At 42.2% G+C, this 16655-nt stretch overlaps 1 protein-coding gene across 2 annotated transcripts; it reads right to left on the bottom strand.

Moving 5' to 3' along the window:
- Positions 1–3668: 3668 nt before the first annotated feature.
- Positions 3669–15080, bottom strand: atg9a (ATG9 autophagy related 9 homolog A). 2 transcript variants are annotated; one of them, XM_079529033.1, is made up of 21 exons: positions 14925–15080; positions 14553–14605; positions 13727–13763; positions 13311–13459; positions 13052–13095; positions 12748–12812; positions 12399–12548; positions 11741–11882; positions 10878–11018; positions 10607–10727; positions 10112–10287; positions 9912–10034; positions 9260–9447; positions 8965–9118; positions 8028–8207; positions 6975–7190; positions 6621–6853; positions 6325–6442; positions 5913–6183; positions 5508–5653; positions 3669–5335 (listed from the first exon to the last, which is right to left on the bottom strand). In XM_079529033.1, exons 4-21 carry the CDS (start codon positions 13411–13413, stop codon positions 5327–5329), a joined length of 2580 nt encoding a protein of 859 aa, XP_079385159.1. In that variant the 5' UTR covers positions 13414–13459; positions 13727–13763; positions 14553–14605; positions 14925–15080; the 3' UTR covers positions 3669–5326. The 2 variants fall into 2 exon arrangements, with proteins under 2 accessions (XP_079385159.1, XP_079385158.1); XM_079529032.1 differs by lacking the exon at positions 13727–13763.
- Between the last annotated feature and the right edge of the window lie 1575 nt (positions 15081–16655).

Below are 16655 nucleotides of genomic sequence, written 5' to 3' on the forward strand. Positions count from 1 at the left end.
ATGTTTCGACTAGTGTGACATACGCACGCGTCCGGGGAGACCTCCTCTACAACACCACACTGTCCGCTAAGCAGCAGAGGTGTAAAAAAAAAATTGGCACCAGGTCAGATGTAAAAAAACTTTATAAAACTTCCCATTTCCAGACTACAGTGGACTAAAGTGGACGCTGGACAAAAATCCCTGCTATGTTTCGACTAGTGTGACATACGCACGCGTCCGGGGAGACCTCCTCTACAACACCACACTGTCCGCTAAGCAGCAGAGGTGTAAAACAAAAATTGGCACCAGGTCAGATGTAAAAAAATGTTTTTTAAACTTCCCATTTCCAGACTACAGTGGACTAAAGTGGACACTGGACAAAAATCCCTGCTATGTTTCGACTAGTGTGACATATGCACGCGTCCGGGGAGACCTCCTCTACAACACCACACTGTCCGCTAAGCAGCAGAGGTGTAAAACAAAAATTGGCACCAGGTCACAGGTAAAAAAACATAAAAAAACTTCCCATTTCCAGACTACAGTGGACTAAAGTGGACGCTGGACAAAAATCCCTGCTATGTTTCGACTAGTGTGACATACGCACTCGTCCGGGGAGACCTCCTCTACAACACCACACTGTCCACTAAGCAGCAGAGGTGTAAAACAAAAATTGGCACCAGGTCACAGGTAAAAAAACATAAAAAAACTTCCCATTTCCAGACTACAGTGGACTAAAGTGGACGCTGGACAAAAATCCCTGCTATGTTTCGACTAGTGTGACATACGCACGCGTCCGGGGAGACCTCCTCTACAACACAGTCCACTGTAGTCTGGAAATGGGAAGTTTTTTTATGTTTTTTTACCTGTGACCTGGTGCCAATTTTTGTTTTACACCTCTGCTGCTTAGCGGACAGTGTGGTGTTGTAGAGGAGGTCTCCCCGGACGAGTGCGTATGTCACACTAGTCGAAACATAGCAGGGATTTTTGTCCAGCGTCCACTTTAGTCCACTGTAGTCTGGAAATGGGAAGTTTTTTTATGTTTTTTTACCTGTGACCTGGTGCCAATTTTTGTTTTACACCTCTGCTGCTTAGCGGACAGTGTGGTGTTGTAGAGGAGGTCTCCCCGGACGCGTGCATATGTCACACTAGTCGAAACATAGCAGGGATTTTTGTCCAGTGTCCACTTTAGTCCACTGTAGTCTGGAAATGGGAAGTTTTTTTATGTTTTTTTACCTGTGACCTGGTGCCAATTTTTGTTTTACACCTCTGCTGCTTAGCGGACAGTGTGGTGTTGTAGAGGAGGTCTCCCCGGACGCGTGCGTATGTCACACTAGTCGAAACATAGCAGGGATTTTTGTCCAGCGTCCACTTTATAAAGTCCATGCTCTCCAGTGAATAGCATTTATCCATTTAGATAACTTTTTAATTACTTATCTTTACACAGAAACATTACTTATTACTTATTTTTACACAGAAACATAATGTGTGTCCTATAGCATCGTTTAAATGCTTAATTTATAGTTTTAATGTGCAAATTAATCTTTTTTTCAATACTCTAGAGGGTACTCTTATTTTGAAGAGATCGTCCCCCGGAAGTCTTATATTTGCTCACTTAGATTTGCCAAAAGAACAGTGCCTCAATCCCTCGCTATGAGTCTGGCCACGCCAGGCTATCATTTTCATTCACCTATGCATTAGCATTAATATCAATTGTAACGCTTTCTGTCAATTAATGTTTTTGAATGCGATCTGATGAATTCCTGTTCTTTTGATGAATTCCTGTTCTGTCTATAGAAGTGTCTATTTGTACGTCTCTAAATGTTTTGATGATTTGAACATGGTGGACCCTGTTGGAAACAAGTGTAATGCTTAATTGGGTCGTCCACTCACAGTTAACAGCCTTTGTATTGAGTTTGTGCTTGAAATGTACTGTAATTCTGCAAACTGTTAATAAATTCTTCAATCAATCAATCCATCAATCTGTAAGAATAATAGTCAAGAAAAGTTTAGCTTTTTGTAAACTGAAAAATAAAAGCCTGGGTACCGAGGCTACACAGTAGCTAATGCATTATGCATGCAAGCAATCAAATTCCTCTGTGGTCACATATTACGTGATATTTAAAATATTTGTTATGAGTTGACTCATTAAATGGCACATTAAATGATGATTAGGCCTACCAATAATGATAACTAATGATGTGACTGTGAGCAACTGAGCATTATGAATGATGACGTTCTGTAAACACATGGTGGTAGCCTAATTAGTAATTACTGATGCCTTGAAAATACAGAATGGCCTACAATACAGAATTTGATTGAAAATGATGATTATTCATCAAATTACTATTCCGATTGCCGTTCACCGCTGTCATTATCTATTGTTATTTCCAGTTGGCATGTGGACAACTGAACAATTTACAGTTCGTTCTTGGTGTGGAGGGAGGCCCTCTAGACTCATTTACATCACGTCACAAACGGTCACATTGACATAAGATAAAAAATTATCTAAAATACACCATGAGCACTTCAGGTAAAGGTTACTTTTGGTCTAAACGGGGCTCGATGTGGCGACCTTGGTTGAAGCGGGGATCGAACCAGCGACCTTGTGATCCATACTGCCCCTTAAAACGAGTTTTTAAAAATGTAGTGCTTTTACATAATCGGCTTGCAGCAGAATTTTCTCAGAATTCCTCAAGATTTCATTTTACCTTCTTTTCTCCCCCCTCCCTCACAGTCCAATGTTCCCCAGCTTGTGGCTAGTGTAGGAATTTGATGGAAGACCGATAGCCTATTCTACTTCTTTCCACTCAGTAACCCTCTTGTTGTACAAGTAGCTTCTTTTTCCAGCTAGATATTTGTCTCCACCAGGCCGAAGGCATGGGGAGAGAGTATGTTTTGCACTCCGTCCGTGTGTGTGTCCGTCCGTCCGTGTGTGTGTCCGTCCTTCCGTCCGTCCGTTACCAGCTAATCTCCGGCACCGTTAACCCGGTCGATGTCAAACTTTGCACACACACTCCCTGGATGCCAACGATGAACCTCTGCCCCGCATTTTCCAGAACGGCCTGTTATAGCGCCACCATGAGGCAGCTTTTAACATTGTTTACCTAAAACTGCACCGATCTGCGTGAAACGTTGCATGCACACTCCCTAGAGGCCAAGGACAAACCTTTGACCTGCATTTTCCACATCTGCCTTTTATAGCGCCACCAGGAGGCCGAATTTTGTAAAACACATTTTTGGATATTACTCCTCCAGATTCTGTCCAAAAATCTCAAAAATCGTTACACAGTATCTCTATGGTCATGTGCTCAAGTCGGATCTGTCCGATATTTCATATTCCATCCTAATTGGCTATAATTGGCTTTCACAGTTTGCAAGATTGCCCCGTTTTGAACAAAAGCCTCAAATCATGAACGCAGCATGCAATTTACGTCAAATCTTTCACACATTTTCTTACTAGGCTGAGGAATATATCCCACCCTTTTCACATTGGCCTGTTATAGCGCCACCAACAGGTTGATTTTTGCAAAACACATTTTTGGAACAAAACGCCTCAAATCATCCAATTGCCATCAAAGGCAAACATATTACTTATTTATATTACTCCTAAACATTTTGCCAAACATCTCACACAGTCCTATCCTCCTGGTGGAGACCTGTGCCCAGAAGGGCACTTTTTCTAGTTATAATTGTAATTGACATTACTTTTATTGATTAATTTACAACTGTACAAAATGGTATTTTACAGGGTTACAAAACAAACCCCCCCCAAAAAGCAAAAAAATAACTAACTGAAACAATGCGTCCATGTTCATAGTGAAATAGCCTTGACACAATCAAATGACAAAAAAAAATAACAAACAAAGTTCGTCCTCTGTATAAAAAGTAAAGTGCATTATCTAAATTTAAGTAGAATTTGAGACAAGTGGAACAGAAAGACATGCAAGTTGTGATTCAGAGCTCTCTGCCTACAAGTGTGGCGATGGCTGTTTTCAGCAAACTGTAGGGTAGATGGTCATGCACATGTTAAAACAGCCCTGCATGCTTGAAGAAAATGTAATTTGATGACAATTAAGAATAAATTATTAACAGCAAAAACCCAAATGTCTCTTGACATGTGATTGCATACATACAGTGTATCTAGTTACTGTACATACACGCCACACAAAGTTGGCTTTAAAATGTTATTACTCTGATATATTACATTTAGAATTATGGTTGCTATGAAATACTCCAATGAATATATTTCAATTTACACAGTGTGTGTGCAGTAAACCTGGCAAAAATCACACTGATTCTTAAACATGAGGCTTACGTCTTGAACAGAGCTGGACTTTGGGAGGAGTTCTCTCCATTTGTGTTATTTCCATGCCAGTGTTGCATGTGAAAATAGTCTACAAGGTTGACACGATAAGATGTGAGTTGTTGATCACCTATTTTTGGCACTGGCACACAACTGGGTATAAATTAAGTTTTAGACCATCCACTTTAAGTGCAATACATACAAGAAAGAATCAGGGAGAAACAAACAGGTAAGTCGGATTACATTACATCTTATGATTAAAAAATGGTCAGCCTCATCTTATGCTGTTTTGGATGGACACTTAAAAATAATTTACAGAGGGGGAAAGAGAGCAAGATAAACAGCCTCTACACCACCGATACAGGATCAGATATACACAATGAAAGTCAGTGCATCAGCTGCAGACTTCCAAAAACACTTTAGGAACCCCTGTCATTAATAGAGGTTCTAACTTGTTGTCAAACAGCAGAAATTCCCCAGTTTCCTTGTTGGTGAACAAAGAGGTAGCAGAAAAATATCCAACACATTCCGCGTGCTGGTTGCGATAACTTAAAGAATGTCCAGGATGACCCCAGCAGTGACAAGTGCCTTACATTTTTGTCTCCGTCACAGAGTGACACATGCTTTTCCATGGGACATTTTTTCATTCACAAAATAGAGTAGTGCAGTACAATGTAACTGGTGGCTATTAGAAGCAACTTAATCCTGTAGATACTATTCTGATACATAGGTTAGAGTCACCCCTGCTTTCCTTGTTTAGTAAGATTTAATATCACAGAAGCCAAGAGCAGGCTGTCTCTTGATTGGCCAATGCTGACATCCATCTGTGGGTGTCGCGTCAGAAGGATTTCACAGGATCAAGAAGTATTCATAAATAATATGGCATTCCCAGTTTTGCACGTGTATCTTCCGCCGTGTCAGCGCAGACGGTTAATCTTGGGTTAGTTAGTTCAGTTTGAAAGTCAGTCAGTGGAGCATGTCAAGAAAGAAGGTATGTGATGGGCTATCTGTGAGCAGCTGGAGGGATGGGGGAGTAATCCTCATTTACGTCACCTGCAAAGAAAGAAAGGCAAAAATAAATTTGCTGCAGCACACACACACACACACACACACACACACACACACACACACACACACACACACACACACACACACACACACACACACACACACACACACACACACACACACACACACACACACACACACACACACACACACACACCTTGTGTATATGTGGTGGCATCTCCTCCTCAGAGCCCTCCTCGGGTACGGAATCATGGTGCCGTGGGGCTGCCTGGTCATCCTCTGCCCACCCTCCCATGGGAACATGTGCAGACCTTACCACCCTGCCACCTGAACCTAAGGAATCTGGAAGACAAAGAGACGCAAAAGCATTAATGGGACAATTGGTGTTATTGGTGTCCCTGTGACATAATGTGGGTCAATACATCATCATCATACTGTACTGCAAGACTCAAAGCTTGAAATTGTCAGTGCACACTGCAACCACACAATTTCCCAGAATTGTGACTTTCTAGTTATGATCTTGACAACCTACAAATCCTCAAATCCACACGTAGTCCAGAGTCTACATTGATAACTACCATACTTCTATGACCATAACTACCTGTGGTGGTTCCTCTGTAGCCACGCTGGCTGCTTCTCTGTAGCAGCGGACCCTCCTGGCCTGTGTTGGTACTACACATAGCTGAGGCCGAGTTGGGAATGGCACTGGGACTGGGGACTGCGGTGGGGAAGGTGTGTGACCGGGGGAAGTGTCTGGAGTGAGGGTTGGGCTCACTTCTGACCTCGTCTGGGACGCTGTCACCACTGTCGTCGCTATCCTGTCTGTGCCATGTGTGACGAGACAGCTCGCCACGGGACTGCTGCTTGTGGAGCTACAGGGGCATGTAAAAGGGGTATTGTCATATAGTCATGGGTCATATAGTCAGAATCATTTTTGTCTTGCGCTTTCTTTCCCATACAAAGAGACACACTGTGTTCTCTTCTCTGCATCTCAAACACACGCACACACCTACCTCATGCATGTAGAGTGCATGGATGCTCATTTCAGTGGAGGCATACTCTGATAGAACCAAACTGGTCAGCTGTCCCTCCCATGCACTGCTGCCTGAGCTGATCGTATGTGCATCAGTCCTGAAAGAGTGAATGGGTGAGGGAGGAATGAAGTCAATGGATAAAATGAAAATGGAGAGTACAGCCTTTACAATACATTTATACTCACCAACAATAACATATTGTCAAGTTAACAATGCTCAAATTTAAATCTCAATTATTTTCTTGCTGGATGCCGTTTAAAGAAATGTAATCTTACCCAGAGCCTGCCATTGGCCTGCTTGTGACTGAGGCGTGGCCAATGCCCCTATGAGCAGCACTAAAGCTGCCTCTCAGGTGAAGACTGCTACTGACTGGTGAAAGGGAGCGCAAGGCCGACGCCCCCTCGCCAATGCCGGCGGCAGTGTGATTGATCAAAGAGCCATCCCGGCCAAAATGAACAGAGGCTAATGTGGGTGGGCCTGCCAAGAGGTTGGCAACGAGACTCCTTGGCTATGGGAGACAGGGAGAGACAGAGAGAGAGAAGAGGAGCATAAATCAAACATGCATGTTTTACTCCTCTAAAGAGTTGAAGATGTCCAACAATACAATTTACTTTTTTGTGCGTCCATACCTCAGACTGGGACAGTGAGGTGAATGTGTGTGTGTCTGTAGGGGCCCCGGTAGCCTCTCTTTGGACCCGTTCTTTAAGCTGACTAATGAAGTGATTGGTCTCATGAGGAGGCTGCCACTGGGGGTTAGTAATGGCAAAGTGCATCAGAGACAGCTCTGTCTTCCCATCCTCTGCCTGCTGGTAGATGGACGCCTCCGTCTTCCCTTCTGACATCCACTAGAGAGGGAGAGGAGGTAAGACAGGCAATGATGTACTATTATACTGTAGCCTATATAAAATGCAATCTCTTTTTAACAGTGTTGCCCTGATGTAAGTGTGTATTTAACATTGTTCCACGTCTTTCCACATGACATTGTTTGATTGTTCTATGTCATTTACAGTATTTTGGAATACCTCCGTTTATTTCCCTCCACTTGCATGACGTATGATGCACGTGCACGCTCGCACACGCACACACACACACTGCTAAATGTCTAGACATAAATAAGAAGCCTGGCTAAAAGGGTGTAAAACCTATTGTATTGTTAGTATTCCAGGTTGTGTGAAGGACCTCAGAAAAGCCAAACAGACTGGTTGGCTGATGTAAGTGAGCGGAAACTGTGTTTTTGTTATATCTTTTTAATTGACCCAGGGTAGGTAGGTACTGTATGCTAAGCCTGAGGGCTAGTTTTCAGCAACGCTCTACACAATTACACACACAGGTTTTGGATTATGTCCTGAAGGTGAGGAGTACTATGCCCTTGATTGCCTTTTAGGCCATCACCAGTGAACTGGGTGTGGGCAGCATAAGGAGAACCTTATGTTGCTTATATAATTTTTCCTTAAATTAAAGGAAAGTTCTTCCCAAACGTCACTACATGAAGATGTTATGCATCATCGAAACATTGAAAGAAATTGCTACAAGGGGGAAGAAAGGTGTTTGTTTGGGGGAAAAAAAATTGGGGGATGAAAATCCAACAGCAGGACACACTGTACATCTCTCTCGTGCAAACATACTGTATGTGCAAGTCATAACACAATGAATGTGTGTGTGCGTGCGTGAGTGTGTCTCACCGCCGGGTGTCCATGTTGCCTAATATCCATCTGAGCAAAGGAGCAGGTGTCTCCCACCCCAATCACCTCCACAGTGAAGTTCCTAAAGAAGTCAATGATCTCCAGAGACTTTCTCCTCAGGGAGAAGATCAGGATGAAGGGAGTCACTACTGGACTGATCAGCTCCTCCAGGATAAAAACCTGGAATGCATGCAGAGAGGAGAAAAGAGAAGTTATGATCCTTTTCAGATGAGTCATCACAGAGAGCCTAACAAAAACTACAATTCAGCAGTTATAAGACATATAACTTGTAAACCACTCCCATGGTAAATGGTAAATGGTAAATGGTGCATTTATATAGCGCCTTTATCCAAGGCGCTTTACAGAGATTGTGCATTACATTCACCCATTCACACACACATTCACACACCGATGGCAGCGGAAACCATGCAAGGCACAAACTAGCACATCGGGAGCAATTTGGGGTTCAGTGTCTTGCTCAAGGACACTTCGACAGTAACTCTGGGGGAGCCCGGGTTCGAACAGGCAACCTTACGGCTACCATCCAGCCACTCTACCCCTGAGCCACCGCCGCCCCTTTCATTAGTGCATGCATGCACTAATGAAACTTTCATTAGTCAAAAATCTACATTCTGAAAAAGGCTCAAAGTTATTATGAAAATTGCCTCTACTCCATCTACTACCCAAATTGTTTTCTTTTCTTGCAACTCAAAAAGGCAGCACTACAGTACTGCATAAAAAGGATAGTGCACACCGCACACACATCTAAGTGCCCAGGTGCAGGACAATCATCGGTTTACATCAAGAGATCTTACTTCATCAGGAATTTTCAAATTCCTGATGAAGATCTCAAAATGTTGAACACAATAAAACAGTGGAACTTATTTTTCACCAGTATGTGAACTCCATTTTCTTTTATGAGCACTACATTACTCACAGCCTTGTACTGGAAGAGCTGAGAGAACTGGTCACGGGTCTCATATCTGTGTGCATTTCCCTGCCAGTGGTCTGGCATGTAATGAATATGAGCCAGGATCACCCTCAACAGCTGCTCAGGACAAAACACCATGTGCTTGTCAGGAATGAATGACCTGTGGAAAAATAAAGGGGAGAGATTGACAGGCTTTGAGTTAATGGACAGGAGATGTAGAGAGGAAGTCTGGAATGTACAAATGTAAAGCCGATGACAGTGACAGAATCGACCAGGCGTACTGACTGGCAGTGACTTCTACCTGCAGACAGTGACACACACTCCAAGCAGTGTGATGGATGAGAGAACATGCTCCACTGCAAGAACGTCCTCGTCATAGATAGTCAGGGCGATAAGAACAGCCAGGAGCGAGCCAGCGAAAAATGCTACATTCTTAGCCACCACAGTCAGCAGTGGAGACAGAAAACAGTTCATATACTTGGATGAAGCCTAAAGGGAGTAAAAAAGAAGGGGAAAAAAACAGGAACATAGAAAACAAGGAAATGGGAGTTTATATTGAAACAGATTCACGTGCAGCACTTAAATCAGTAGTTCTCACACTTTCAAGATTTTTCTAAAATGTTAAAAAATAGCAGAAGTACAAGCTCGCAGAGCTGTTAAAATTTAGACAATCCTTTAATTATGACTATGTCTATAACTTCAAACAGCCAGTAGCGGTTGTAAAATACAACATTAGAAGGTTCAGTTCAACATCACCAACCAGAAAGTCCTGGTATCAGCAAGATAACACAATTTTACATATTTGTTTATTAAATCAACTAATTGATTAGTAAGACAAAGTCCTTAATGGACTATTAGTTGATTTAGATTTTTTTAAATTGAGGACAGAAACGTAGTTGGTGGCACTGTATATACACAACGTATATTTAGACGAGAAATGAAGTACAGGATACCTTGTATCCCTTGCTGAGACGTGACATGAGCTCATGGTCCAGCTCATTGAAGTGACGCAGATAACATCGACCATAGAGAGACCAGCACCTGGCTCCCAGAGAACCAGGCTCCCGCTTGATCACCTACGAATGGACATTTTTTTTCAGTAACTACACTACAGTACATCAATTCAGACATGAAATCTAACTAGACTGGTTACCTCAGTGTAACTAAAGAAGGCGTAGAGGATCTGCCACACCAGAATGACTGGACAAAACAAAAGATTGGCAATGCCAATCCACAATATACGAGATGCCAGTTTGTCTGCCAGCTCCAGCCTGTTTCCTCCTCTCTTGTACTCTTGCTTCAGACTCCATTCATTCTCAAACAGAGAGCCTGGAGTTGGACAGAGAGAAGGGGAGAAAAGGAGGTAAAATTACCCATAATTTGTAATACAGGGCTTTGAATTAAACCAACACAGAACTAATGTAGACAACTGCTCATTTAACAACTGAAACTAACTTAGGGAACTGTTTGAAAAAAGACCCTGTGTCCCAGTTCCAGTTAATGAACCGTTAAGATGGAAGTACCTGAATTTGTTGGATAGTAACTGCCAAAATATTATATGAAGATGAGTTTATATAGTACACATTTTATTGTATAGACTAGAGTCAGTTCACAGCTAGGCGCCGCACGCACGCACGCGAACACACACCTGGTCCCCAAAAGAAGATGAGTTCAAAGTTGTACTTGAGACCACGCGTGTAGAACACAATCTCTCCGAGTAAGGGAGGTCGGAAACGTACAGGAAGGAGAGACTTATTCACCATGGCAACCTGAAGAGACAGGAAGACAGGTGACATCATGCCACGTTTACAGCAGGTGGTCGTGTCAGTGCTAAAAGGTTACAGCAGAATGTCAGATTATGCAGTCTGCTGACAATACAACCTCACACACATTATTCCCACACATGCACATTACTGTACCATGTAGTTCTTGAAGCGGAGGATACGGTGGTAGATGTCGAGTTCCGACAGTTCCTTCTTATGAATGCAGATCTGGTGTTCCTTCTGGATCTCCACGATTCTGGCTTGAACTTCTTGCCACGTTGCATAGGGCAGCTCTGACTGGAGAACGCAGCACAGTGAGGGTTAGAGGACTGGAGAACGCAGCACAGTGAGGGTTAGAGGACTGGAGAACGCAGCACAGTGAGGGTTAGAGGCAAACATAACATACAGTTGGGTGCCACCGATATTGTCCCTTATCATTTGACCCATTTAGGCCCGACCTCAAAACTTTTAAAAATCCTTCTAAATCCTGAAAAAATCCTTCTAAATTTTCACGATTTAAAAAAATAGCTAAATTATAACATAATGTTTAAAACACCAAAAGGGGTTCCCGCCCCAAAATGGGTTAACTGTCCTTTTGCGCAGATCACGCAAACCTCAGCAAAAAGAAAAGGACAATATCGATGGCCTCCAACTGTATAATATGGAGTAATAAACACTCTAGTTACAGATACGAAAACATAAACAAACAGGCAGCAGGAAAGTCCAGACTCATCTCCAGACTCCAACTCATAATGTGCAATGGTCTTGAGGCTCAACCATAATGTTTTCAGATCAGCTGTGATTATCATATCTAAAGGCCCAAGTAGCATTTCCTTCAGCTCTGTTATGATGTTAGCCATGACTTATTTAGTGCCCAGGTGGCCTGTGTTCATATCAAGCACATTAGTTAGTTATCCAGTAATGCACTAATATCCCTCAGACTACTGTATTATGGCTGTAACTAATCTCTTTAGGTGAGTGATATCCTTATACATAGTATTATGCATTCCTGGTCTCACCATGGTCATCTTGAGGGCATTGGTGTAGAAGGATCTGATTTCCCAGTAGCAGCAGACATTGTAGATAAACTTCACCAGTCGGTGCAGCCAGAACATGCCAGAGATCACCAGCACGAAGATCACAAACGCATTGTCACGGATACTGAGGAGAGAGACATTTCATGACTTTTAAAAGCATATCCACACAGTGAAAGGTATCAGACACGCCATCTAATTTTGCTTTAGTGGTGCTGATATTTCTCTAGGTCTAGCTCAACATCAAGTAGGTTACATATTTACTTGCTTTCCTTAAAGTTGTGATTTTTAAATAGTAGGCAGTGTGACGAAAGTGTTTTTCTTGTCAGTATCAATGGAGAATGAATAGTATATGACATTTTAAAAGCAGGAGATTTGGACCACAATCTCATACTGTGGCCTTTGCGAGCTAAACGTTTCACACCAGTATGTCAAATATCACACTTATAAGTTCTATGTTGGCACACATAGTGTAAGGGAAATGCCACATGAGTAGCAAACCAGAGACAGATGAGGTGTGCTGTAACAGTCCCTTGTGCAATATTCTATTGTAAATAAATGCTTACTCAATCAAAAAATGTTGATCTGGAAAAGAAAAAGAAAAAGATTTTGTGGCTGTTTTTTAGTATTATCTCACACTTACCGGGCACTGCAAACGTCAATGGGGAGGAAAGCGTCAGGCAAGGTAACTTTAGAGGAGTCTGTGTGGTTCACAAACTTGTTGGCAAAGAGGATGTCATAGTCCACACAGTTGGCCAGGAACACTGTGAAACCCACCACAAAAAGCAGCTGACTGGATGGAGAGAGACAGACAGACAGATAGACAGACAGACAAACAGAAAGAGTGTTTAATTGAAAGAGGAATAGAGACAGAGTGCATGTCCTGTCTAAGCTGGGACATTACTATCAATGTTAACAAAAGGCATATTATGGAATATCCATCTTAATGGTCAGGATTGTAGAGTGTGGGGTGGGATATATACTGTACGCACACTAGTTCAAACAGCTCCCCCAGTAGCATACAGGTAAATCCATTCTTCTGGTGCAGGTTATAGACGTAAGAGAAGTTAAGGGCTATAACAACAATGGAAGAGACAGATCTTACCGGTATTGGAGTACAGAATGTTTTGTCTTCAATACAAAAGGGGGGTGGGTGAATTCACTGGACAAATGCAATCACAGATAAGGCACATGAGGAGAACATGGTATCAACAGAAAGCTGTATAAAACACACCTGGTGGGCAAATACAGCTAACAATAGGTGAACTGATAATCATATTTTTAAAAAAAGGATATCCTCTGGAAAAACAGGTCCAGATTTTCTATATGATGCCATTGCGCTGCAAAAGAATTAAAGTTACATGTTATAACTGTTAACATTATTATACGGTAATTAAACAGTATTATGAGTATTGAGTAATCAGCAAGCTACAGTACTATCTAAGTTTACTTTTATTTATACATTAGTAATAATAATAACTTGTATGTGTGTGTGTGTGTGTGTGTGTGTGTGTGTGTGTGTGTGTGTGTGTGTGTGTGTGTGTGTGTGCCATACATTTAGCTCCTTCGGGCACGTGCACCAGCAGATTTTCGTCTCCCGGTGGAGAGTCACTGTAGGACGCCTCCAGACGCTGGTACTCCGTGTCAAAGTGTGCCATGGTAACAACTTCAGTCACACCAATCCACCAAGTCTGCAGTTACAGACTGGGCCAAAGAGAATTCAATGTAGAGCGATAGAAAAATCATGGGACAGGACAGAGACTAGGTAATATACAATTATACAGTCTATACAATATACATATTATATTATGTACAGCGGAAAATCATAAATGGCACGGAACGGGAAAAGAAACAATTAAGGAAGGTTACTGTCTACATACAGTATCACGTTAGAAAGGACAGTTAGTAGCCAGAAAATTAATGATCAACTCAGCTTTATCAGTCACACCCAGAGGGATTGGAGCTATATACCTAGAGAATAAACCATTCACTGCTGCCTAGATATTATCTGCAGGAAAAACAGAGTTAACTTTCAGTATCTAGTATCTATCATAAAACGTTGTTCCTAAGACTCATGTGCCCAGTCTTCCTGGTGCCCACTCTTCTGGGTGCCAACATTTCCTTACTCATCCCAGACTAGTGCCAAGTTGTTACAGTGTCTTCCTGGTGCCCACTCTTCTCTAGTGCCCAGTTTTCCCTAATGGCCAGAATGTTTTTGTGCCCACCTTTCCTGTTACCAACCAATGCAGGTTTTCCCTCCATATTCGGCTAGATTCTTTTTAAACGTATCGGTCAGGCATCAGTCAGTGTCATTCATGTACGCTGACGCATGTTCGTTGCTCACGTGTGCGGTGTGTGGGGTTGTATGTAACATTGCAATGAATACACCATAAACAAGGTTTCCGTCTTATGATTGTGAAACAGCTGTGCTCACTGTTCATATGTCTGGAGGCCACCTAACCGTAGGAACTGTACAGTATGTTAGCACAATATATAGCCTAAAGTGAAATTCTCAGGGTTGATTGATTGATGTAGTTAGATGCAGAATTACAGTACATTATTTCAAGTACAACTCAATACAATTGGACGTACGTCACGACACCATAAAGCATTACACTTGATAATATCCAGTTGTAGACTAGCCATGGTTCACATGATGCTTGTACTTATGTCATGTTTCAGGGCTAATCCAGTTGTAACCCTGGGTGTACAAAATAAACATGTGTACACTCTCAGACTCAGAGTTAAATGACATTAAAGTTGACTGTGTACATATGCTCTGCTGCTCAGTGCTCACCTCCATTCTGCAGTACGACCTCCTCGCCTCTCCTGTTTATCCAACATTCCAAACTGCGAGCAAAACAGAAGCAAGGATCATTTTTACGGCTGTCTCCATACGACTGTCTTTCCTACGACACAAAGAGATCCAGGTGCGCATAAGGTGTTGTTGCGTTTCTTTGCACAGCACCTGGGCAACACAGGCTAACGGGCTACAGCTAGCCTGATCTCGTTGCGAAATCATGTGTAGTTACAAATATATTAATAGGCTACAACACAGGATTAGATGTAGTGTTGTTGTTGGCGTTGATAGGTGCCAGCCAGGCCCGCTGCCCCTCTCACAAAAACACCACCACCATCGTTTCACAAATCCAGACAGATAAAACCTTACCTTCTCAGCCTGTCTTCTGCCTATATCCGCCCGCACGACAATAATAACTCATAATGTAAAGGTTTATTTTATAAGAGAGTGACTTGATTTCGTTTTTGTTTATCTCCCCTGTGTCTGTCAGGCACGAGCAGTTTCGTTTTCCAAACTGATATCAGTATGTTTCTTCGTCACGCGGGATTGACATGTACGTGGTCCAATCAGAAGAGGGGAGTTTGTCGATAGGGAAGTCGACCGCCAAACATATACACGTGGAGGAGGGATCTAATAATACAGGCTTGATTTGGGTTCCTGGCATCACGCCCTCGATGAGTCTCTCTCTTTATTACTATTACTAATCCAGAATAAGGTCAGTCACAAACATAATACAATTAACAGACAGACAGTCAGTAACAGTTACAGTATTCGTTTAATACTAAAAATAATATTATTTTATTTGGAACGCCACGCCACTTCTCAAAAACATCACCACATTATAGCCTACCACATAGTTTAAATTCCCAAAGACGATGATGAAATGTTGCGGTCCGTTCACCGCAGACCCACACACATATCTTACACACTTGCAGTCATATGTTTATGTTTGCATTGCACTGACTGCTGATGAATGGTCAGGGTATCTTAGTATAATGATAAGATCCCCTGACCAGGGTCAACTGAACATAAAATCTGATTGTGTGTCGTCAAGGATGTACTGCGTTTGAGGTTTCGATGCCAGCTATGGTAATTTGCTGCCACCTCGTGGTTATTTTAAGTAGTGCTACAGCATTCAGACTGAGAAGCAGTCCACTCAGCGGAGTGGGCGGGCGGGGTATATAACTATTTATATCTATCTGTCTGTCTGTCTGTCTGTCTGTCTGTCTGTCTGTCTGTCTGTCTAGAGAGAGAGAGAGAGAGATAGAGAGGATCACAGACCATATTCACACAGCAGCCAACTTACCATTAAGTGAATGGCAGGGTGTCACTGGCAACTAGCCGCAATTTGCAATTGACAGCCCATACATTCAAACAGTAACTATTCAAACTCATGAACATTGCAGCTGTACAAGAAGCTTGAACGATCTTTTTTTTTCTATCTGCAAAGTGTTTGTTTCATGAAAATCCACTCAACAGCCCTACCCCAACTACCGCCTTTTGTTGAAATTGCACATACCGGTAATGAAGGAGGCAGCAGGACGTTGATTTACTGAAAGCAAGCGCTTCCGAACTCTTTCTTGACAGAAAGTAGCTGCATATGTCTACAGTGGACTTTATGAAACAACATTAACACTCTGCACATAGAAAAAGGATAACCTGTAATATACAATCATGTCAAGACTGTGGTGTACCGTGTAGGCCTACTCGTTTGTCTTGTATTTTGTATTTTTTTTTTCTGTGTAATGTAATGTCTGTATTGTGGTAGGCTATTTGTTGTTTTTCCATGTTGTGTTTTTTTTAAATGGGTGGTTCTATATGCATTGTATTGCGATCGAACAGATAAAAGAAAAGAAAAAGGATAACTCAAGCTTTTTGTGCAGCTGCAATGTTGGTGAGTTTGACCTCATTTAATACAATCAGATAGGACTTTTGTTTGGATGTATGGGCTGCAATTGCAAAATGCGGCTATAGCTGCCAGTTGCCCTGCCATTAACTTATTAGCAAGATGGCCGCCGTGTGAATATGGTCTATAATCATCAAATACAAAATATAGACAGATATTATCCACTGCAAATCAATATTAGTCTATATTATACT

This window comes from Electrona antarctica (genome assembly GCF_951216825.1).
Source record: "Electrona antarctica genome assembly, chromosome: 18".
Lineage (NCBI taxonomy): Eukaryota > Metazoa > Chordata > Actinopteri > Myctophiformes > Myctophidae > Electrona > Electrona antarctica.

Coding starts and splice junctions, on each gene's coding strand:
- atg9a (XM_079529032.1), bottom strand. CDS start 13,413: ATGGCACACTTTGACACGGAGTACCAGCGTCTGGAGGCGTCCTACAGT. Junction 11,019..11,740: donor ATGCCCTCAAGATGACCATG/GTGAGACCAGGA, acceptor TGCGTTCTCCAG/TCAGAGCTGCCCTATGCAAC. Junction 10,728..10,877: donor TCCGCTTCAAGAACTACATG/GTACAGTAATGT, acceptor CTGTCTCTTCAG/GTTGCCATGGTGAATAAGTC.